General features: G+C 39.9%; 1 protein-coding gene across 5 annotated transcripts; it reads left to right on the forward strand.

Moving 5' to 3' along the window:
- LOC136509136 (uncharacterized) lies at window positions 1-25165 on the forward strand. Of its 5 annotated transcripts, none has more exons than XM_066503950.1 (16): window positions 1-229; window positions 1176-1399; window positions 1485-1749; window positions 1881-2103; window positions 2274-2397; window positions 2607-2777; window positions 2866-2946; window positions 3398-3478; window positions 3545-3841; window positions 15463-15524; window positions 15644-15695; window positions 15894-16328; window positions 16457-16594; window positions 16690-16868; window positions 23328-23396; window positions 24539-25165. In XM_066503950.1, the coding sequence occupies exons 2-16, from the start codon at window positions 1235-1237 to the stop codon at window positions 24606-24608; spliced, it is 2412 nt and encodes an 803-aa protein (XP_066360047.1). In that variant the 5' UTR covers window positions 1-229; window positions 1176-1234; the 3' UTR covers window positions 24609-25165. The 5 variants fall into 5 exon arrangements, with proteins under 5 accessions (XP_066360047.1, XP_066360048.1, XP_066360044.1 ...); XM_066503951.1 differs by having other exon boundaries at window positions 3548-3841; XM_066503947.1 differs by having other exon boundaries at window positions 3398-3841.
- Window positions 25166-25328: the final 163 nt, after the last annotated feature.

Below are 25328 nucleotides of genomic sequence, written 5' to 3' on the forward strand. Positions count from 1 at the left end.
GAGTTTGCAGTTGCAGCGTGCCCATTATTGACCAAATCCAAGCACGGCCGTCGTCCTCGTCGTTCCTAGCTTGCTTTTCCCATCCTAAGGCGCCCCTCAATACAAGACGCCGCCGCGGTGGCGCAGCAGCAGTTGCCCGCCGGTTGTCAACGCCTGATAAGAGCTTCCACGACGCTTAATTCCCCTCAAGCAGGACCTGCACCGCCTGGGCCTGCTCTGCTTCATCCAGGTACCGCATCCGCATCGGCTTAGCAGTGTCGTGCTTTGCCGGGGGCCGGTCCTGCACCGGTCCATGTTTCTTTTGTTCACTTTGCCGCAGCGAGCTCAAATATATACACTACAGTACGTAGCTCTTTCTCTCCGTGCTGGAATCTTGCAAAGCTTTTGTGGGCTAACAATCTGCCAAAGTGCTGCTTAATCCTGTCATAAGTCTAGCTAGATTTGCTTCTATAGCTAATTTCGTAATTGCTGGAGAGTGTTTGGGTTACCATTCTTTTCCTTCCAAAAAATGAAGAGATTACCTGCCTCTTTCAGAGATTTGTTACCTTAATGAGTTGTTTCTCCTATATCTGTTGATCTTATTTTCACGTCTTCCACAATTTGACGACAATTTCCGGTTGGTGCCAACGAGGTTGAAGACGTACTGTCGTCGCCTTGATCGATGTCCCTCACGTGTTCCTGCTCTGCTCGAGACAATCAAAAGTTGGCAGCTCCTTTGTTTCTTCTGCATATACCACTGTACTATAGCTATAGAGTATAGACTATGCGTTGCATGCCCTGTCCCCGTGCCCTTGGTGGAAAATAATGATCTTCGTTCGTTCGAAGCTAGATTTGCTCCCTCCCTTCCCTGTTGACGCCTTCCGTCTGCTACCTGTAACCTCTCATTAATCATGTCGTAAGTCTAGCTAGATTTATTTCTTCCTTCTGCTGCTGCGTACTGTGGCTGGAGATCGAGTGTTTGATTATATATTGGGTTGTTGGCTTGCCTTTTTTTATTTATTTATTTCCCTTGCCAATGAAGAAATCATCTCTTTCAGAGATCTGTTAGTTGTTACTTGTTAGCAATACGGTGTTTCTCCCCTCCCATGCATGTCTGTTGATCCTATTTTCATTCCCCTCTCCTACACATTTTTTCATAGCCACAGTAACACGGTCCATCAATTGTTTTTTTCTAGATACAGTGAAGTTGGAAGAGTGAGCATCTGCCTCCGAGTCTCATCCATCGTGTCCGACGATGGACAATAATTACCAAAACAGCATATGTCTTGACTTAGAGAAGGCGTTAGCTGATGAAAGTGTGGCTCCAATAGACCTACCTTTCTGGTTCCTCAAGGCCATCGCACAAGATTTCTCTGATGATCAACTTATCGGCGTCGGTGGCTTTGGATCTGTTTATAAGGTAAGTATATATACGTACCATGCAGGCAACTTGGCCCTAGCTCATGGACACAAATTAAACTTAACAATAATGTTGTGAACTGTAGGCAGTGCTTCCAAATGGGATTATTGTCGCTGTGAAGAAGCTTCATGCTAACAAGCTTATTGAGGTTCAAGAGGAGCATTTCCTGCATGAGGTTAATTGTCTCATAGAGGTGAAGCACAGAAACATAGTACGGTTTCTAGGCTACAGTTACGAAACGCAGCATATGGTGTATCCGCATGGAGGAAGAAATGTCTGGGTAGACAAGCGGAACATGTTGTTTTGCTTTGAATTCCTAAGTAAAGGGAGTCTTGTCAACTATGTTACTGGTAAGATGAGCCATAAGTAAGAGCATTTCTGATAAGTAAAGAAGAAACAGCTCGTCTCATGACATAAATCAGAACTAATCATAGTTACCTTTTGTGTTGCGTTGTGTTGTGTGTGTGTATATTCTTCACAGATGCATCTTCTGGACTTGAGTGGAGGGTTCGCTATCAAATAATTAAGGGGATTTGTGAGGGCGTGGCTCATCTTCACGAGCGGCGTATTATTCACATGGATCTCAAACCTGAAAATATACTGCTAGACGACACCATGGCGCCTAAGATTACAGATTTTGGTATATCGAAACGCTTCAGAGAAAACCAAACCAAGATTATTACTGGAAATATAGTTGGATCACCGTATGCTATCTAAATCTCTCTCTCTCTCTCTCTCTCTCTCTCTCTCTCTCTCTCTCTCTCTCTCTCTCTCTCTCAGACATCCATTTGTATTGTCAGGCACCAACTAACTCTCTGGTGCATACTACTGTCCCGTTTGGCTGTTATTCTCACTGCATTAATTTTTCATGCAGGGGATATATGGCACCAGAATTTTTAAGAAGCGGAACAATCTCATTTGGGACAGATATATATAGTCTTGGTGTTATAATCATACAGATTCTAACGGGGAGTAAGGAATGCCCCAATGTTAATATGGTAGTAATAATTTACATTCCTGTTTCAAGATAATGGCTACATTTTTGTTTTTGCTTGGTGCTATTCATCACACTATTTGCGGGTTCGAAATATGTATCAACCTATACGTGTTCTATATAGCTACATGTTTGTGTTCCCTATCTTAAAATTAAAGGCTCGCCCCTGATATATATATACTTCTTAGTGCGCTTTTATTGTAACATTGGTAGGTGCTTGAAAGTTGGACGAACACATTTGGGACATCAAAGAGCAATCCACCACTAGAACAAGTAAAACTATGTGTTGAGATAGGGATAGATTGCATGCATGATGACCCAAGCAAAAGGCCTCATATACAAGATATTATCCGTAGGCTTAATGAAACAGATATTTCAGTGCAGGTAGTATCATCAGCTTTCAGTTACATTAAATATACATGCCTGCTCCCACAAACTTCCTATAATTGATTTATTGTGTCTTCATTTTTAGCTGGGTAGGTTCTACCAGTACTATCGACAGGCCAAACAAGCATGCAAGCCAATGCGAATTATTGCATCCATGGCGCCAGAGGTGAGTTTACATTTCTACAGCCAACCGTACAGGGGAGCAAAACATGCATGTGTAATATATATAAACCATAGTACCACCATGCATACAAGTCTTCCCACGTTATATATGATTCAGTTTTTTTCAATCTGCTCATCATTTAATGTTGATTTGGCATTTTAATTTTGTCCATGCATGTATACAGAGAATTCATGGTAATTCCACTTCGTAATAGCTAATCTCTTTCCTTTTGTTTTGAAAATCAACAGTTAGCCAGATCCGTTTTATTCTTGCTTGGCAGTGTTTCCCTTTTCTTTTTGCATGTAAACAGTCATACAATACAATGTCTATTCTTACTGAAAGCAGTTTTTCCATTTCTTTCCACCTTTTTATCTTGATATGATTTGTGTGCGTGTGTTGCATATAATGCCACTCTGAACTCTCACTAGTCCGTGCACATATTCTGCTGTTGTAGCTACGTCCTTGTTGGTCAAGCGAGAGTGCGCTGCTGGATGTCCACCCTCTCGAGCTCTGCTTTCCCTTCGAGGCCAAAAAGGTTACACAGTGCTCACTGAACTTAGTTAACAGGACACATCAATATTTTGCCTGTTTTATCATACAGCAGTTCCAAGATATGTATGCTATCGACCAGCGCATCTCCTATTTGTGCCCAATGTCCACTGTTGTTTTAACTGTAAAGATGGTAAGGCAAGAGACACCGCCATTAGATGCGGGCATGTTTGAGATACTGATGATCTCCATGGAGAGCAAGGACCTTCAAAATCTGGAGTCATCCATTGACAATGATTCTCAAAAAAATGATGATGATTTATTGAAGCGAGTGGAAGAGTTGGATGGTGAGGTACATGCTGCCGTGTTGAAGGCTGTCATCTGCCCACCAAAGGATCCTGCCCCTAAGGTGAGTTTGTCAGCCTGTCCTTTTCAAGATGACATGGTTGACATAATGTTTCATGTTTCGTATCTATTTGGCATACTTATATTTGTTAACCACGATCACCTAAGACCAGTCCAGGTGGGGGTTTCATGTCACTATTATTCAAGACTCATGTGTTGTAAACGGTGTAGACAAGTTTCATCCCTATGAAACTCAGTTCATCCCATGAAACTTTTTTCATCTCTCTATTCATCAATACTATGCTACATCAGTTCATTTATTGCTCATGAAACACTCATGAAAACCCAATTGAGACTGGCCTAATTATATGGGGGAGCAATTTTAAGTAATTTTTTTCATTAATTGCTGGGCAACAACCAACAATGATTTGCATTAGATGTCTATGAGGAAGCAGACACATTATATTCCATCTCAAGAAGGTTATGCCAAGTTATATTCCCATCACATGTACCGAAACATTGGTTGACTCGACTAGATTCATCCATGTGTATAATATTAGGATATCTCTAGATATGGTATATTGTGATCATTGGTAATCAAATCTTATAACTTATCTGATGACAACATGAGTTCCCATCTGTTGGGGGAAGGTGCGCCTTCTAGGCACCCCCTTCTTTTCACCCTTTCCACCTCCCTGACCTTTTTCAACCCAGCGTGCGAAAGGAGACTAAGACCTCTTCGGACCCTCCTAACGGATTGCATTTCGAAAGCAGCGTTCCCATTCCGCCAGCTGTGAACACTATGGAATTGCAGGCAGTTTTCTGGGATGGCGAAAGGAGAACAAGCAAGGAGGAGGCAGAATGGCAGCTGCCAGGCTGGAGGCTTAGGCACCCGTCAGAGACCAGCGAAGAGAAGCCTGCCTCCGCTGGTCCCTCCCCCACTTCCGTGCGGGGCCAACGAACGAGGGCAGGCGTGGACCGGGGACGACTATTCCTGGGGGAGGTAGTTTGAGTTAGGACCAAGCTGTACTGGATCGGGCAGGATATGCTGCGAATCTAGGGCGGTTGAAGGGGTAGTTTAGTCTTTGGAAAGTCTACGGGCATGTATAAACATGGCCCAAAGGGTTGATGTAGAGGATGACGAATAAGAAGATTGCTATTCCAGCGAGCTATCATGTCATTCGTTTTCGTTTGATACTCCACCGTGGTTGTTGCCCGAACTTGTCATGGCCCCAAGGAAAGGAGCGAAAGGAGGAAGTGACATAACCGAGACTTCGAAAGCAGTAGAAGAAGCGGCCCCAGCAAAAGCAGTGGCCACATTAGCCGCGAACTCAACCGTCCTCCCTAGGGCGAATACCCCCCATCCCCCCAGTTACCCGAATTGGCAGTGCTACAGATCCCACATGACGAAGCAGTGCCGCCAGTGGGGCAAGAAGACACCCTAGAAGGATTCGTACAAGATCTAGGAGTCGAGGAGAACGAAAATGAAGACGGCAAAATCTAGGACAGGAAATCCAAAGATTAGAGCAACAAAAAGAGCAGTTGCAGCAAGTAGTGGCGAGAAACAGGGCTGAGCAGGTGAAAACTCCATAAGAGAAGCCGAACAACAGCGAATTAATCTCAACAGAGACTTTGAGCAGAGGGCAAATGGCAAAAACGCCAGGCATGTTGGCATTGATGTCATTCAACCATAGCTCAAAAATCAAGGCGAAAACTTAGCAATATACGATCAAACCCCACCATTATCTAGAGACTTATAGCAACACCCTTGGCCACAGAATTATAAGCCTCTCATTCCCCTTTCGACGGACAGTCCAATGCCAGAAAATTAGTCATCTCCGCCGGGGGAGACAACTAGGCCTTGGCGAAATCATTCATCATGGCAGTCGAAGGCATCGCCCATGACTTGTGTGCAGTGAGATGATGAGTCTATCCGACTATTAAAAAAAGTTCATCCAGCTCAAGGAACATGCTCCCAACATTCCAGAAGTAGCGGTCATAGCAGTGGCCATCGAAGGCCTTGTCACCGGTCAGTGCGCATTATTCCTCACTAGGTTGCTGCCAGATACTGTGATGAATGGAAAAGCACTACTTAGGTTTCACCCTTCGCCACATCCCAAGAAGCAAAAACATGGAGGCAGATGAGCTTGCAAAGGCAGCATCACAGAATGCCTCAATGCCCCCAGATGTTTTCTTTCAAGTCCTCACTATCAAGGCAGTAAAACAAGAAGAGGACCACCCAGCAGCATTACATGCCATCGCAAGCGAAGACTGGAGATCACCCATTTTCGCATATCTGAATGAAACTAACGAGCCAACGAGCAAACATGAGATCGAAAGGATCAATGCTCGCACCAAACATTATTCAATCATAGGTGGTGAGCTATACCGAAGCGGAGTCACCTCGCCGCTCCTCAAATGCATCAGCAAGCAGCAGGGTGAAGAATTACTTAGTGAGATTCACGTTGGTTCATGCGACACACATAGAGGACCATATTAAATCATCCATGGAGCGATGAGGCAAGGTTTCTATTGGCCATCGGCAGCCGAAGATGCCAAGCAGATGGTCCAAAGCTACGAAAGTTGTTAGATGTTTGCCACCAAGTAAACAACACCCGCAAACCAAACCAAGTCAATAATCCCAACATGGCCATTATAGTGATGGGGAGTTGATACAGTAGGGCCACTTCCACCGGCACCAAGCAACTTGCGTTTCTCCGCTTTGCCATAGAATATTTCACAAAATGGATTGAGGCAAAGGCATTAGCTAAAATAACCTTAGGCACCTTGATCAACTCCATCTGGTAGAGAATCATCTGTCGATTTGGTGTACCTTTGTACATTACAGTGCATGATCAGAAACAATTTGTTTGCACAAAATTCCAAAACTTTTGCAGCGAACTCTAGATCAAACTAAGCTTCACCTTCGTGAACCATCCATAGAGCAATGGAGCAATCAAAAGAGCAAATGGCTTAATTTTCTCAGTAATCTCCAAAACTCTATTTGACTCAACGAAGGGAAAATGGACCCATCAAGATTAGTCACAATAGACTTAGGCACCCAAATGGCCTTTGTGCTAGCATGTGGTGAACCAATCACCTCTCTAGCACAAGTGTCATTTTTTGGCCTAAGCAAATTTGAATCAATTGACAAGTTGAGCTTAGGAGTGTTACCCAAGGAACAATCTATTCTTAGGTGTCCCTTTATTCTACAAGTGTAGTATAGGCGGCTCTTGTTCTTATTAGCCTTCTCTTCTTGCCTTTTGCTTGCTACCTTGCTAATGATCCTCTTTCTTGATGACACAAGGTGTTGTGGGGTCAAAACCACGGTAAGCATTGTTGTTCGTCGGGATGTCACTGAGTGTGTCTTCGGTGGCTTGGGTGGACTCAAGAACACAGAGAGGACGCATAGTTTATCCTAGTTCGGGCTATCGGGGCCCTACGTCCAGCAACAGATGACCCTTGTATTCAAGAGCACACAAAATCGGGGGGTTACAACAGAGTATAAGAGATATTTGGAAGTGGGTCCTTTGGTGCTGATGCTTGGCTCATCGACGGTGAGGTCTCCCCCTCGTTGGAGAGGAGGAAGACAATGGAAGTGGGGAGGAGCTCTCGGTACTCCTCTCGGGATGGCTCTGCTCTCGGTGCAGAGCTCGAGCTGTTCAGTGAGGACTCGAATGATCTGTCTTGAATCGTCCTTCCTCCTCTAGGATCTGACCTCCCCTTATAATTTGAGGTAGGTCGGGTACATGATGGTTTGGGGGAGTTTAGCCTATGGTCTACATGCGTTAGAGTCCAAGAGGGTCTTACAATGGCATGGATGGACCTTGGCGTTGTCGTGGAGTCGAAGAAGCTCTGAGCGTTGTCCGGCTGCTCCATCCTAACATGCTGAGTGCTAGGCTCTATCGTCTTGGATCGGCCTCCACCAGGTGTGCCTTCTAAAAGCTTCTTGGCGGTGAAGGCATCCAGCTTGAGGGGCGGACGAGTGGGCCTAGGAGCCCCCAAGCCCCTAAATCCAGTGGAGGGATTTGTCCCTTTGTGTGACGCCCCATGTGTGACCTTGTCGAAGGAGTGATTGATAGCATCGCGCCTGCTGGGCAGCACTAGGGAGCCCTTGAGCCATGGATGCTCTGGGCGCCTGTCTCTAGCCTAGGCCTTAGCTAGCACTGAAGGACGGGAGGGCCAAGGATCAGGCTCAGACTCCTATCGATCGGGAGCCTGAGGCTCGGACGAGCCCCCGAGCCCCGAGCAGAGGCGGAGGGCGTGGTTGGGCTTGGCCCAATCCTTAGCCGAAAGCGAGCGCACCTAAGGGGTGTAGCCTTCGAGTCCCCGAGCGATCCCGGAGGCATCGATCGGGGGGGTCTCTTGGTCAGAAACCTTTGATTTCGAGGCTTAACATACCCCTATGTTAGGATCTCGTCACAAGGCTTTCACTTTTCTTGTTAGGACATGATCAAATTTCATGTCCCTTCTCATGGTAACCATAACACTTCCTTATGCTTCTTCTTGTCTTCTTCTTTGGAAGTGTGGCTTGGTCATCAATCTTGTTGAAACACATAGAGGCATTGTGTCCCATGTTGGAGCACTTGACATGAGCCATCTTCTTCTTCTCTTGGATCTTGCTCATGCCCTTCTCTTCTTTCTTCAAGGTGCAATCTCTCATGTGGTGACCCACTTTCTTATACTTGAAGCAAGTAATGAGAGTCTTCTTTGGTTGAAGTTGCACCTTGGTGGCCTTGGGGGCTTTGCTGCTCTGTCCAGGTGTGGCACTTCTGCTCTTGGACATGGCACTACCGCGTCATGGAACTGCCATAGTCTTGAGCAGCACTTCTGCATTCTAGATATATTGCACTTCTCCAATTTGCCCCTTGGCTTTGCCATTGTTGGACTTGTGACCTTGTTGATGGGGTTTCATGCATGCTATGGTTGATCCCTTCTCAAGCTTCTTCACCATGTATTCATGGTTATCTTGAGAAGGTTGAACCTTGCATTTTTTCCTTCAATTGAATCAAGTCCCCTTTTAGCCTCTCAACTTCTTCCTTCAGCTCCTTATTTTCTTTTGTAATGGAATCATCACAAATTTCTACAAGTACATGCTCAAAGGAAGGTTGGCTTGCTTGAGAGCAACAATTGTTAGCACATGATAAAATAGGTGGAACTTGTGTACTTGTGCACTTGTGAGTGTGAAGTTGGTATGACTTTACCGTTGTTACCTCAACCTCGATCTTGAGCAATTTCTAGCATGAGATGAGAATCCATAAGCTTCTCAAGAGAGCACAAGAGCTCATCATGATTTTCTTGCAATATCTCATTCTTCCTATGTGAACCTTTCCACTTTGTCCTTAAGCACATAGTTCTCATCTTCTAGTTGAGCAACACAATATAGATAGTTAATGGTATGAGTTTGCTCAATTGACAAGTTTTCATGGCTTTTGACCAAACTAGCATGAGAGCACTTAAGCGTTTCATGCTTTTTGGTCAACTTCTCCAAGCATTTATTCTTTTTTATGAGAAGTTCTTGCTCATAAAGAGTTTCTTCTTGCTCTTTAGTTTTCTCTATGATCTTAAGCATGATCAACTTGTCTTTCTTGCTTATATGTGCAAAGTGTTTATTGAACTCATCATCTTCACTCTCACTCTCACTTGCCACATTCTTCTCTTTCTTTGCCATAAGACAAGCTTCTTCTTCCTTCAAAATGTTAGTCTCACAAGGACTAGAGAAAGTAGAAGTGCCACATGTAAAAGCATTGTTCCTAATCACCATTTCATTACCTTCCATTAAGTCATATGTTGGTGAGGAAGTGAATGTGGCATGATCACTTAGACCTTTTGGGAGAATCACTTGAGGCTCTTCATTTATCAGTGAAGTTGAGCACTCCTCAAGTGGTTCCGCCAATGAGAGCAACTTCTCTCTCTCTCTCTTCCATTGTAAGAACTCACTTGAGTATTCTTACATGATGAACTCACTGCTGGACATATAGGGCTTAGACTCTCAACCAAGGATATATCCTTTTTGGCTTGAGTCCTAAACCATTCAAGTCCCATAGATCGTGAAAGGACCTTGAAGTCGCCTAGAGGGGGTGAATAGGTGTTGACGGTAGTTATCATTCATCATAAACAGTCAACTTAACTTGAATAAATGCATGAAAAGGATCACCAACATAGACTTATGGGTTTAAACTGACAATTTTCATGAGTTTTCACGAATCTATGTTTTCAGTAGGGTTTATCCAGAAAATCGTTAAGGAGGATTAAATCGCCAAATAAAATCACGCTTATCCGCAGCGAAATCAACTCCAGAAGGTTCCAAAAGACTCGAGAGGACTCCACACCAAAGCGGGAGCCAAGCCACTGCCAGGTGGGGCTGGTTGAGCCCACCTAGAGGCCGCTCGGCCCCTAGGGGACCCACCTATTAGCCTCCTTCATATGTCGATTTCCCACCGCCTCCTAGGATGCATCTACGCCGTCCTTTAAGTCGGTTTGATCTGACGGCTCACGTTGGACGCTCCGGCCTATATAACCATCCTCTGCGCCCCCTCCTCTAGAGCACGCTGCCATAAGTCAAGATTAGGCCAGAAATTAGGGTTTCCAAAGAGAAGATAATAGAGCTCCAATTCTTCAAGTTTCTAGTATAGGTTAGCTAGCAAGGTTCAAGTAGAGTTTGGGCTATCGCTCAAGATTCTGGATCTGCCGTCTAGAGACTGGTATAGCCATTGTATCTCCTTATTTATGACTTGATGCTACTTCAATATTATGTTGCTATTTATTATGTTCCTAGTTTGCTCCAGTAATATGCTTAATATAGTTATGATTAATGATGAATATATGCATATGTTCGCAAAGTTCTTAGCTCAGTTCTCGAGAGAGTTAAGTGGTCGACATTATGTAAGCATGGTGCTTAGATATTGTTTGCCTGCGGATGCATTCTGCAATCTGGGTCATATGGTAGATCGCGGATGTGACACTCCTATTGAGTCCTTTGTAGAACGTGATTACGAAGGAAGACAAGCTCTGTTCTTAATCTTTATTAGTAATGTTCCTTATGCATAAATCCAAAGTTAGTTATACTATAGATGAGAGTGTATATACTTGGGTGTACAAAAGACTTATTAGACAAGTAATGACTTAGGAATCTTTTGCTCTTAACAAATCTCCTGCTTAGCCTTACTACATTTTATGAGTATCTATTTCTATCTCTGGAATACCATTATTATCTTACACTTATCATTTATTTATCACTTGACTTACCCCTGCCATAGCATGAGAATGGTTTTGTCATAAGTATACATATTTGTCAATATCTCTATGCCAACACAACCCCATAGCTCCTCCCTGTGGATAAAATATAAATAACGATACTCGGTATACTCCTGGGTGAAATGCTACAATGGTATATTTATCTGTGCGTTTGCGGATACCTTATATATATAATTTACAAGTGTTCTCATAATTACCAACAACGCATTTCTGGCATCATGCTAGGGATGACAACTTAGTTAAGAGTGATGCTAAGAAATGTCAACAATAGGCTTGTTTAAAACAAAACTCAAACTTGCTGTTAAAAACCTGCGCAACACTGCCGCTCCACCTAACAAACTCGACTGCACAATTGAAAATCTACCCAAAGAAATTTAGATCATGCAAATTACTGAGCTTCCTAGGGTAGTGTTGAGCCTATTCCATCACTTGTTTGAAGCGAAAGCTTATGCACAAGTAGATCATGACCAAAACCTGAAATCACCTACAAACAAGTAGAGCGCAATACAAAGCAAGAACACAAGAGAGACAAGGTGTATTTATCTTGTGGTTCAGCTCGCCACTAAGGCTTGCCTACCTCCACATTGTTGAGTAAGTCATAAAGGCTTTAGAGTCTCTTTCAACTCACTCCTCTTCTCTAACTCACCACCTAGGTGATGAGCTCGAGGTTTCCACTGTGATTTTGGGCAATACAAACTTTCCCGCGGCTCACAAGTATGGGAGCTCACCGGGTGACGCCTAGCCATCTAGGAGGCTTCACCTCCAAGAGTAACAAATGCACAACGAATGCTTGATGAAGCCTAACAAGTGCTCAAGGTTTGGCTTGCTCTCAAATGCTCTCTACCTCTTAATCATATACTAATTACTCACTCTCACAAAGAGAGGGGTTAGAGAGAGCTCAAACAAGGCTTAGAATGAGTTGGGAGTGATTTGGGCACCAGCAGCCTCACCAGGAGGCGTGGGATGGGTACATATACCCACCCCACAAAAACTAGTCGTTATGACCTATACAGGTGTGGCACTGCATCTCGTCGCGTGGCACTGCCGGGCAGAGAAGCGGCACTTCTGCAACTCTCAGAAACAACACAGGTCACCTCATGGAAGATGCCATAACTTTTGACTCTGAACTCCGATGTCAATGATCTTGGGCTTTCCAAAAGCTTGTTTCGAGGGCTATCCAACCCAACCAAGAACAAGCCCAAATATCAACATGTGAAAGTGTTGTGCCAAGTGTTTCTCTCATGTTAGCACTTGGGGTCCGATTAGTTTGAGCACTTGAGACTTGTCTATGATTTGTATTGTATCCCCCTTGATAGAACGGCATACCTATACTCATGATTAAGAGAATAGAACCATTTCAACCACTTGAGTCTTCAATGTCTTCATATGCCATTTCTTCTCAATATCACTTCATAGGGGTTGCAATCATCTTTATCTTATCTCTTCGAGCAAACTCTCCTTCAGTAGGTGACTTGAACCATTTCAACACATGAGTTAAATTCATGGCTTCAAGTCATTCCTACTAATGATTTGATTCTCAACATAATATGGCTCTTTATAGCTCGATTAATACTTTTGACTCAATGCATGTACTTTCTTCTTCACCTTAGCCATGGTACCTCGTCCTCAAACCACAGCTTTCCCTTCACCTTCGCTTAGTCCCTCGAAGCCCTTTCCTTGCTATCTTCACCCTATCAAGCCTTACTCAAGTCACATCAAATTAAGCATCCATTGAAAAATGATTTCTTAATTATTGTGATCCTTGCTTGAATATCTTTTAGATATAAATGTTGATATCAATCAAGCTTCAGTTTGATTCACTTAGATTGACATATATGAATAAACATCAATATGGTCAAGCCAATTCATAATTCCTTATATCCTCTTCATTTTTGGCTTGACACCTGGAATATTCACTTCAATATCTATCTTCATACTTCTAACTTAATCAAAGCTAATTCACTATCAAACTCTTCTTGTTCACAAAAAAGCAAGCCACCTATATAAGACCATTCCATGTTATCAACCCATGTCTTATTTGCATGCTGCCAAACATGTTTGCTTTCACATGATGCAATGATATCCCATAATATAGAGGCCATTTCATCGATTCTATTTGCATTGTTGTCTTTTGCTGAACTATATTGTTTCCATAATCTTCCAACACAACAATACACAATTTAGCCTTCATTTAAACACTATATGGAATACCATCAAGTTTGCCTTCTAGTTGAACCTTGGATACACTTCTCATTACACAATCCACAAGTGTATGCAATAACTCAATTTTCTGTTCAACACTTAGCAAACTTGTTAGACCTTTCACTACTACAGGATTTCTTTTGCGCGGCGGTGCCCTTTTTTTTGTTAGACCTCCGTTATGTCACGATTAACCATGACCATTGATTGGAGGCGGTTGCAATGCCCACTTCCATTAACCCATTTCGCCCACCTCCATTAAGATTTATATAGTAGTGTTTAATTGGGTCGTCATTCGATTAACCAAAACCCACTAAAGGGCTAGATGCACTTTTAGATCGACCCATTGATCAATCCACTAATTATTTGCTATGGTTAAGCACCCACAACACTCGCCTTGTTCTTCGCCCACTCGAGGCCCCCTTGTCATTCGCATCCATGAGACAACTAGCATTCCTCTTGAAGCCCGCGTCATAGTTTGTACAACACTTCAAGTTTTCATATTGGGTGCCCCGGAACAAGGTACAACTATTAGGGAAAGCATGGATCTTTTGACCCCCCCAACATCACTGGTTTGATCTTTTTTTTTTTGCACGATAGGTATTGGTGGGCACTTTGTTACCCTTTGGAAGTAGAGAGCCAAGGAGACATAATAGATCATTGAAGCTAGCGTTGGACCATCCTAAACGAGCCTTCGGCATTAGCATCCGGAGATCAAAAGGCAACATCATCCATTCTAATGAACAACCCTCATAGATAGGCTCATTTCCCTTCTTCAACAACAACAACAACAACAAAGCCTTTAAGTCCCAAACAAGTTAGGGTAGGCTAGAGTTGAAACTCAGCAGAAGCAATCAAGGTTCAGGCATGATCTCCAGATGCTAATGCTGAAGGCTCATTTAGGATGGTCCAACGCTAGCTTCAATGATCTATTATTTCTCCTTGGCTCTCTACTTCCAAAGGGTAACAAAGGGCCCACCAATACCTATCGTGCAAAAAAATTGATCAAACCAGTGATGTTGGGGGGGTCAAAAGATCCATGCTTTCCCTAATAGTTGTACCTTGTTCCGGGGCACCCAATATGAAAACTTGAAGTGTCGTCTCTTTAAATTTCTAGCCACCTGGGCATCCACCGGTAGAAATCTGCACATACACGACGAACAACTTTTGTCACCGAAGAAGCGAAATTCGTCATAATTTCAGTTTTATGACGAATTTATGACAAAAAATCGTTCGTCAAAAACAACGTGTTATATTTGTTCATCCATGATGGACCCGACAACTTGTCATAGAAGTGGCTTGATTTGTGATGAAAAACTAACTAGCATAGAACTATTTTGGTATGCGTGGCAGGGGCAGCCATGCTCGCGGATGCTTCCATTGGAGATGCTTTCACGTGTAGATGCTATAGCCGGTTACATTGGAGATGGTTCGGGTCACGTGTCACCTTCTTATTGGACAACGTGGCCCTCTCTTGTTCTTGCACATTTCAGGTTCTTATTGGACCACGTGTCATCTGTGTTGTTCCATTTGTTAGGTTTTTATTGGCACACGTGTCGTGTTGCGGTTATAGCAGTCACTTCCTCATTGGATCATGTGTCATATTTTTATTGGTCCACGTGGCTTGACCACAATATCCCACGTGTCTTTTTTTTACTTGACCATGTGTCACGATGTTGTACGTCCACGTGTCAGTTTTTTAGTGGACCACGTGTCACGTCCTAAACTACCCACGCGTCTTTTTTTATTCGACCATGTGGTAGGACGGATTTGTACCACGTCTTGGATTTGTATTGATCCACGTGTCATATCCTTGCTCTACACGTGTGATTCCTTGGTTTTTCCACGTGTCAAATTTTTATTTAACGACGTGGCCTGTGCAGGATCTACCACGGCAGAGCAATCATTACATCAGAAAAATAATTCCAGATTAGATGATGTTTGGACCCAGGGTCCATCCAATTTAATGCACTCCTATATAATTTGCTCACAACTCACAAGGTTCATGAATACAATCAATACGAATTCTAGCTTTCTAAACCTAGAAGGCAATGGTTTTGTAAACGGACATAGTTTGGGATACAATATTATAGAAGTAAAGAGATTGAAACCAAATGGTCTTAGTTCTGTCATCAAATAGGCTATTAACCTTTCCTGCCCATACCAAGCTATCTGCATATTATAGAAGTATAAAGGGATTCAAACCAAATGACTTTTTGGTTGTCTCAGGTCATATGGAGGGTCGGTTTTGAGGAGATACAAACCATGGATGTGCATTCAACACAGCCCTGGTGAGCAGATTTAACGATTGATGTTGCTGGCGTATTACTAGACACACCAGAATGAGCTTGATCGATATATCTAGCTTTACACTTACTTGTTTGTGCTCAAATTTCATCCAATCCCTTAGGATTTTGGTGGGTCATGGCAAGCTTCTTTCCTTTTGGTACTACGAAATGGAGGTAATGGCACATGTGGCATTCAAGCATCTTTGTCCTTTTATCATGCCGAGATGGTTGAACTGTTATATATTCCGTATCGATTTGGAACAATTTTAATTAGTATTTACTAACCCAAACACATTATAACACAAGTATTAATAATGGGGAGTTTTAGCAATGACAAAGAAAAAATAATTATTTTCATCAATTAATTACCAGGTGACGACAGTTTTTTCAGTAGATATCAAGGACAAACCAGAAAACTTATATCGTCGCATGATACATGGCCATGCACGTGTAACCTCAGTAAGATTCATCCCTCGAACGGAATGGTGTGTGGCTGGAGATAGGAGGGGATATATCCATGTCTACACGTGTCCTACATTGGACGAAATAAAGAGCTTCAAAGCCACCGGTCTTGGTTCGGTCAAATCGTTGGCGATTCACCCTACCTGCCCATACCTGCTATCAGTATCAGCGTGCGAACACTGGGAAAAGGGCTGGGCATGTCTACACGTGATTGAGATCTGGGACTGGGAAAAGGGCTGGGCGTGTTGTCGAAAGGTTCACGTTTACGGCATAGCCCATGCCACGTTTAACCCAATGGACGCCAACACCTTCATCACTTCCCATTATTATGATGGGGTCATCAAGGTTGGTCTTCCTCTTTTGCTACTTCTTTTGTGCATATTATACGAACGGAGCTATTAATTAGTTCATGTCCTGGTTCAATTTGACTTTGATCGATCCTCTATACATGAAAACCGAATTATTATTAACAGGTCTGGTCAATTAATCCTTCCGCTGATCAGCCTATCACAACAATAAGATGTCCGGGCTTATGGCGCCATGATCATGTTTTTACTGAGGCTGCAGGTCCGAACCATGTGGTTGTTTCCGGTGTCAATAGAGATCCGCAGGTAAGCATCGATGTGTGCATTTTGAATGGAATAGCAGTCGTGTTGAATAAGTACTATTTTTATTTATTTATTTCTTGTGGTGTTGCATGCATCAGATATGGGATTTGCAGACAAGGACACGTGTTCACACATTCGGTCATGACCCCAGATTTTCTAGATGTACCGCAGTAACTTGCCACCCAACACTTCCACTAGTAGCTGTAAGTGGTGTCGTGGATTTCTTGGATAATGACGCACACCCGGCTGTTTGCTTCTGGAACTCCACTAACTACAGGTGATATTCCGCGTGAACCCCAGTCCCCAGCTACCACTGCACTTACCTGGATAGTTACTCGGATATCCATAATTTTTTTCGGATATGGATAATAAAACGGATATCTTAGGCGGATATCAAATACGAATGTAATATCATCGATATCCGACGGATATCGGATAATCCGGTTAAGTATCGGATATATCCGGATATTATTCAAACGGATATTATCCGGATATTATTCAAACGACCTTGGATGGAAAAATGATCAAAATAAAAATTGTAGATCTCAAAAAGTTATGAAACTTTGTTGTTTACAACTTTTTCGTTTGAAATCATTTAGTGCTTCAAAATTTAAACCGTCCAAACTTTCTCAAATGGAAAACTAGTTTATAGGCGTCAAAATTTAAAAATCATAAATTTGAACCGTCCAAACTTTCTCAAATGGAAAGTTGACCAAAACAACAATTGTAGATCCTGATGAGTTGAACAAACTTGGTATTCAAAACTTTTCAATTTGAAGTCATTTAGAGTTCATAATACTAGAGTCAAAGTGTTGTTTTTTCATTTGACCAAATTTGACTTGGTTAAACTTGCTCAAATGAGACACTAAATGACCTCAGATGAAAAAACTCTGAATACCAAGTTTGATCATCTCAGCAAGATCTACAATTGTTACATAGCTCATTTTCCCATTTGAGAAAGTTTTATCAAACACTAGTCACAAATTCTTGAATCTCATATAAACTTTTTAAAACTATGTCATACACTTATGAAATTTGAACTATATTTTGTTCAAACTTTCTCAAATGAAAAAATAGCCTATATAAGTATTGTAGATCTTGATGAGCTGAACAAACTTGGTATTCAAAACTTTTCAATTTGAGACAATCTAGGGTTCCGAAAACTAGTTTGTAGGCGTCGAAATTTAAAAATCACAAATTTGAACCATCCAAACTATCTCAAATGGAAAGTTGACCAAAACAACAATTGTAGATATTGATGAGTTGAACAAACTTGGTATTCAAAACTTTTCAATTTAAAGTCATTTAGAGTTCATAATACTAGAGTCAAAGTGTTGTTTTTTTATTTCACCAAATTTGACTTGGTCAAACTTGCTCAAATGAGACACTAAATGACCTCAGATGAAAAAACTCTGAATACCAAGTTTGATCATCTCAGCCAGATCTACAATTGTTACATAGCTTATTTTCCCATTTGAGAAAGTTTTATCAAACACTAGTCACAAATTCTTCAATCTCATATAGACTTTCTAAAATTATGTCACACACTTGTGAAATTTGAACTACATTTTGCTCAAACTTTCTCAAATAAAAAAATGACCTATATAAGGATTGTAGATCTTGATGATCTGAACAAACTTGGTATTCAAAACTTTTCAATTTGAGATAATCTAGGGTTCCGAAAACTAGTTTGTAGGCGTCGAAATTTAAAAATCACAAATTTGAACCATACAAACTATCTCAAATGGAAAGTTGACCAAAACAACAATTGTAGATATTGATGAGTTGAACAAACTTGGTATTCAAAACTTTTCAATTTTAAGTCATTTAGAGTTCATAATACTAGAGTCAAAGTGTTGTTTTTTCATTTGACCAAATTTGACTTGGTCAAACTTGCTCAAATGAGACATTAAATGACCTCAGATGAAAAAACTCTGAATATAAAGTTTGATCATCTTAGCAAGATCTACAATTGTTACATAGCTCATTTTCCCATTTTAAAAAAGTTTTATCAAACATTAGTCACAAATTCTTGAATCTCATATAGACTTTCTAAAACTATGCCACACACTTGTGAAATTTGAACTACATTTTGTTCAAACTTTCTCAAATGAAAAACTGTCCTATATAAGGATTGTAGATATTGATGAGCTGAACAAACTTGGTATTTAAAACTTTTCAATTTGAGACAATCTAGGGTTCCGAAAACTAGTTTGTAGGCGTCGAAATTTAAAAATCATAAATTTGAACCATCCAAACTTTCTCAAATGGAAAGTTGACCAAAACAACAATTGTAGAGCTTGATGAGTTGAACAAACTTGGTATTCAAAACTTTTCAATTTGAAGTCATTTAGAGTTCATAATACTAGAGTCAAAGTGTTGTTTTTTCATTTGACCAAATTTGACTTGGTCAAACTTGCTCAAATGAGACACTAAATGACCTCAGATGAAAAAACTCTGAATACCAAGTTTGATCATCTCAGCAAGATCTACAATTGTTACATAGCTTATTTTCCCATTTGAGAAAGTTTTATCAAACACTAGTCACAAATTCTTGAATCTCATATAGACTTTCTAAAACTATGTCATACACTTGTGAAATTTGAACTACATTTTGTTCAAACTTTCTCAAATGAAAAAATAGCCTATATAAGGATTGTATATCTAGATGATCTGAACAAACTTGGTATTCAAAACTTTTCAATTTAAGACAATCTAGGGTTCCGAAAACTAGTTTGTAGGCGTCGAAATTTAAAAATCACAAATTTGAACCATCCAAACTATCTCAAATGGAAAGTTGACCAAAACAACAATTGTAGATATTGATGAGTTGAACAAACTTGGTATTCAAAACTTTTCAATTTAAAGTCATTTAGAGTTCATAATACTAGAGTCAAAGTGTTGTTTTTTCATTTCACCAAATTTGACTTGGTCAAACTTGCTCAAATGAGACACTAAATGACCTCAGATGAAAAAACTCTGAATACCAAGTTTGATCATCTCAGCAAGATCTACAATTGTTACATAGCTTATTTTCCCATTTGAGAAAGTTTTATCAAACACTAGTCACAAATTCTTGAATCTCATATAGACTTTCTAAAACTATGTCATACACTTGTGAAATTTGAACTACATTTTGTTCAAACTTTCTCAAATGAAAAAATAGCCTATATAAGGATTGTATATCTAGATGATCTGAACAAACTTGGTATTCAAAACTTTTCAATTTAAGACAATCTAGGGTTCCGAAAACTAGTTTGTAGGCATCGAAATTTAAAAATCACAAATTTGAACCATCCAAACTATCTCAAATGAAAAGTTGACCAAAACAACAATTGTAGATATTGATGAGTTGAACAAACTTGGTATTCAAAACTTTTCAATTTAAAGTCATTTAGAGTTCATAATACTAGAGTCAAAGTGTTGTTTTTTCATTTCACCAAATTTGACTTGGTCAAACTTGCTCAAATGAGACACTAAATGACCTCAGATGAAAAAACTCTGAATACCAAGTTTGATCATCTCAGCCAGATCTACAATTTTTACATAGCTAATTTCCCCATTTGAGAAAGTTTTATTAAACAGTAGTCACAAATTCTTGAATCTCATATAGACTTTCTAAAATTATGTCACACACTTGTGAAATTTGAACTATATTTTGTTCAAACTTTCTCAAATAAAAAAATGGCCTATATAAGGATTGTAGATCTTGATGATCTGAACAAACTTGGTATTCAAAACTTTTCAATTTGAGACAATCTAGGGTTCCGAAAACTAGTTTGTAGGCGTCAAAATTTAAAAATCACAAATTTGAACCATCCAAACTATCTCAAATGGAAAGTTGACCAAAACAACAATTGTAGATATTGATGAGTTGAACAAACTTGGTATTCAAAATTTTTCAATTTGAAGTCATTTAGAGTTAATAATACTAGAGTCAAAGTGTTATTTTTTCATTTGACCAAATTTAACTTGGTCAAACTTGCTCAAATGAGACATTAAATGACCTCAGATGAAAAAACTCTGAATACCAAATTTGATCATCTCAGCAAGATCTACAATTGTTACATATCTCATTTTCCCATTTGAGAAAGTTTTATCAAACACTAGTCACAAATTCTTGAATCTCATATAGACTTTCTAAAACTATGTCACACACTTGTGAAATTTGAACTACATTTTGTTCAAACTTTCTCAAATGAAAAAATGTCCTATATAAGGATTGTAGATCTTGATGATCTGAACAAACTTGGTATTCAAAACTTTTCAATTTGAGACAATCTAGGGTTCCGAAAACTAGTTTGTAGGCGTCGAAATTTAAAAATCACAAATTTGAACCGTCCAAACTTTCTCAAATGGAAAGTTGACCAAAACAACAATTGTAGAGCTTGATGAGTTGAACAAACTTGGTATTCAAAACTTTTCAATTTGAAGTCATTTAGAGTTCATAATACTAGAGTCAAAGTGTTGTTTTTTTCATTTGACCAAATTTGACTTGGTCAAACTTGCTCAAATGAGACACTAAATGACCTCAGATGAAAAAACTCTGAATACCAAGTTTGATCATCTCAGCAAGATCTACAATTGTTACATAGCTTATTTTCCCATTTGAGAAAGTTTTATCAAACACTAGTCACAAATTCTTGAATCTCATATAGACTTTCTAAAACTATGTCACACACTTGTGAAATTTGAACTACATTTTGTTCAAACTTTCTCAAATAAAAAATGGCCTATATAAGGATCGTAGATCTTGAATCCATGACCATGACTCCATGAGACCCATGAAGCCATGAGCTTGGCTATTTCTACTCATGCCGCGAAGATGGGTGCTTGTATGATGTTTGATGTATGATGTATCTGTATCTTTATCTTATTTGTTGCTTTACTCTTTAGTCTTTCGGCTTAATCTAGATGGATTATGGACTCATAGAGTGGTGTAATGGTTTGCGCACGTATGATATATATATATATATATGCTGCTTTTACTCAATATCCGAATAGATATTTGTATCCGACCTTCTCCGAATCCGATTCATACCGTATTCGATACTCATTATTCGTATCCGTAACCGAGTCAATCCGTATTCGTATATGTATCCGAACGCTATCCGTGTCCGAATCCGAATCCGAACAGAAATATGAAAACAAATATAATATGAGTGATATCCGTTCGTATCCGATCCGTTTTCATCCATACTCATCACGTATTGTCGTGTCTCGGTGCGTGTGCCTCTATATATGGTAATAATAAGTTGTCCTTTATAAAAAAAAGGTTTTCCGTGTTTGCTCCAATGATATATAAGAACATTTTCAGTGCCTTCGTATATACCGCGTACGTATTTTCGCTCTACACTAGTCCTCGCAACACCTTTTTAGACAAAAAAAAAGTTATACATTCCATCTACGGATTCATTATACTCTAATCATCCTTGCTAATATTAACCACTGGGTCTTCCTTTTTCTAAAACATTACCACTTTTGTCTTTATGAAAGCCTCGTACATATAAAGTAACCAACTAAATATAAATATAAATTGCCCAGCTCTGCCAAAGTGTCAATACGAAGAATAACCAGTACGTAAACGCCCTAAACTATAACATATAAATTGCCCACCTATGCCATGTTTAGAAACAAAAATTCATGTTAAAATAACATAATGCTCCATGATATTAAAAAAATTATATAACTTGCTATTTTAGATAAATATTCTTATATTTTGAAATTAAGTATATATTATAATATATTTATATTGATAGTTTAGTTGTAAGCACTCTAAAGTTTTTCAAAAAATATATGGTTGCGCCTACATCTTTTCTTTTAGAGAGAAAAGAAATCTCTTGCACTACGGACAAGCCAAGCTAAAAATGCATGTTTATTCTATGTAGCAACTAGCAACTAAGAGTACAATTAGGACATATGTTTTTTTAGTTGACAATTTTTTTATTTGAAGTCATTTAAATATGTACTATACCAAAAATATAGTACTCGATGAGATCCAAAACTTTGTAGTTGAATTTTTTTTTATTAAAAATCATTTAGGGCCAAAATATTCAATACAAGACAAGTGAGTGTATAGTATAGTGGTAGTGATGAGACACGAGAGACGAGACGTCATGTGTTCGAATCCTAGGAAGCGCTCGTGCATGTATTTCACACGAAAATCGTGTGACTTATGACTTGTGACGCTTGATCGTGATGCCTAACTAAGGTGGCATCCACCTCTGTAAATGTTATTTGCAGAGGCGGGCACCTTAATTGATTTACAGAGCTGATCCAGCGGACCGCCTTAGTTTTGCTTGGAGGTTGAAATCTAGTTTGGCATTGACATAGCACAGTGTGTTTGAGAAGGTTGATTAGTCTGCAAGGCAAATGGTATATATATGCAGAACCCACTTCACCAATGGATACCTCATTGATGAAGTGAGTGTTGATCTTGGTATGTGTTGACACAATTATGGTTCCGCACCTAAGGTGCTAGAGTGCACGGATCGCGAGCAGATCGATTCATGTAATTCTGCAGGATTCAGCTTGACAGATCAATTCCATGTGACTATTATCATTAATGATGATTACAGTTTACCAAATTAATTGATATCTCGATGGTTTCACTTTTGTGTTATTTTTAGGGTTTATATTTCTTCTAACATATATGTAACAGTTTTATTATTAGTTATGTTGTGTGTTAAGCTGTTGAAGGATACCACTAACCGTAATACTACTTTGTAAGTTTCAGGCTTGTGAAAACTGTTTGGTGCACGTCTAGCGGGAAGATCATATATCTTGGATTTGTAGGCTCAAGGAGGTATATGATTCATTATCTTTCTATTTATGTACTTTGCTACTATTGACGTGTGAATGAAGGACATAGAAGTAGGCTAAATCAGCCTATATTAAATGGTCTTTAGCGAACTGTAGCGATAGGAACAAAGCATCTGTAATTGATCTGTTTCATCTCACCGCTATTGGTCCTTGTTTTATTTTAAGTTGAAGAAGTCATAAACTGTGAACTATGGTACTTGGTCTGCCTTGAACACTAAGCTTAGCCTATAAGATGTTCTAGAATTGAAGCCTGTACTTTTGAAACTATTTTTAAAACCTAGCTAAGTTTCTGATGGTGGTTTTGCATGCGGAGGTTTTTTAAAAAAATGAAAAATCTCAGCATCTGTACAGAAGTATAGGTCATGTTGCAAAATGAGGACCTGAAAAAAGAATCATCGACCATTTCTTCTTCCACAATAATTATGGACAACTGAGCATTTGTTTTAAGAGAAATTTTACTATGATTGAAACAAACTGGTGCTCGTATGTCTATTTGTTATCTATGTTTCCACGTAGGGAACAAACTGCTCCACATAGGGAACAAACTGCCCCGTTTCTTTTGAAAAAAAATTATCTTTGAGACATCGCATGGTCACCATGATTTATTTGGTCATGATTTGATGGTCAAACACCACCCTCAAGAACTGGTGAAGGATATATAGACAGACAGTCTTCTGAATTTTGGCCAGATGATCCCAATAGAGTACTCCCTCTATAACGAAATGCAATTCTAAGTATGAATATAGAGAGGCACTTGCTCTGTCCCTAATTAAGTGTTACCGTGGTATCCGTGCCAGTCAAATTTTTTTAAATTCGACTATATCTGTAGAAATTATTAGCAACATTTATGTCTTCAAATAAATCTATTATAAAAGGAAATTAAAAAATCTATCTAATGTTACTAATTATGTACCATAAATATTATTATTTTAAATATATATTTAGTCCAAGTTGAGTATGTTTGACTTCTCGATAAGTAAGAACAACAGATAAAAAAGGACGGGGGAGTACTAGTTTAGTATTCAAATGAGACCGGACACTGACATTTAGGGTAGGGAATTGAATTTTCTAATGGTTGTTTTTGCCTCTTTAATTTCTGACCACGAACATATCTTGATTATGTAGGCTCGTCATCGGAACTGACACGAGAATAGAAGTCCTGGAAATTGACATGGAATCAGTAGCATGTCATTAAGGACATGCGCACAAAATTGGCCATCGCTTTGTTTTTTTGTCTCCAGTGTATGTTTGCGTGCCCGGCGATGAAGGACAACTCTGATGAAATGAACGCCAAAAGTGAACAGAACATTTTCAGGATGATAAGCTCTTGGTGTAGAAACAGAAGTTATACACACGTACTCCATGTTGCAGCAGAGAAGCAGATAAGATGATCAGATTTGAGTTCTCGGAATCATTATCCCTGTTCGCTTGAGTTACTTTTCAACCATGGAACAGTGTTTTTCTCTCACAACATTTCAGCATAAGCTAAATTTCAGCATAAGCGTCCCTCCACATAATATAAAGTTTATTTACAAAAAGCAGCTGGTTTGGGGGTTGCCGTGAAGAAGTGGATGCGAGATTTGTCTACGGGCTACGGCGGGCCTAGTTGTGCGTGGCTAGGACCAGCAGACAGACAGACACACCGTGGTCCAAGCCTAATTATGTTCATTCTTCTTCTGAACTGAAAAATTTACTTTCCTTGTGTTTGCATTGGTATACAAGCTTCTTCTGAACTGAAAATTTTACTCTCCTTGTGTTTGCATTGGTATACAAGAGATTGCGTGTCTGCAAAAAATACTCAGTGTATCTTGGCCACCTGCATGCTCTCTATGATTCAGTGATTCACGCTCAACATCTAAGCCTGTTTGGTTGTGCGGGCAGGCAAGGCTGCCATGCAGCAGCCTCATGTCATCGA

The sequence above is a fragment of the Miscanthus floridulus genome, chromosome 15 (genome assembly GCF_019320115.1).
Source record: "Miscanthus floridulus cultivar M001 chromosome 15, ASM1932011v1, whole genome shotgun sequence".
Classification (NCBI taxonomy): domain Eukaryota; kingdom Viridiplantae; phylum Streptophyta; class Magnoliopsida; order Poales; family Poaceae; genus Miscanthus; species Miscanthus floridulus.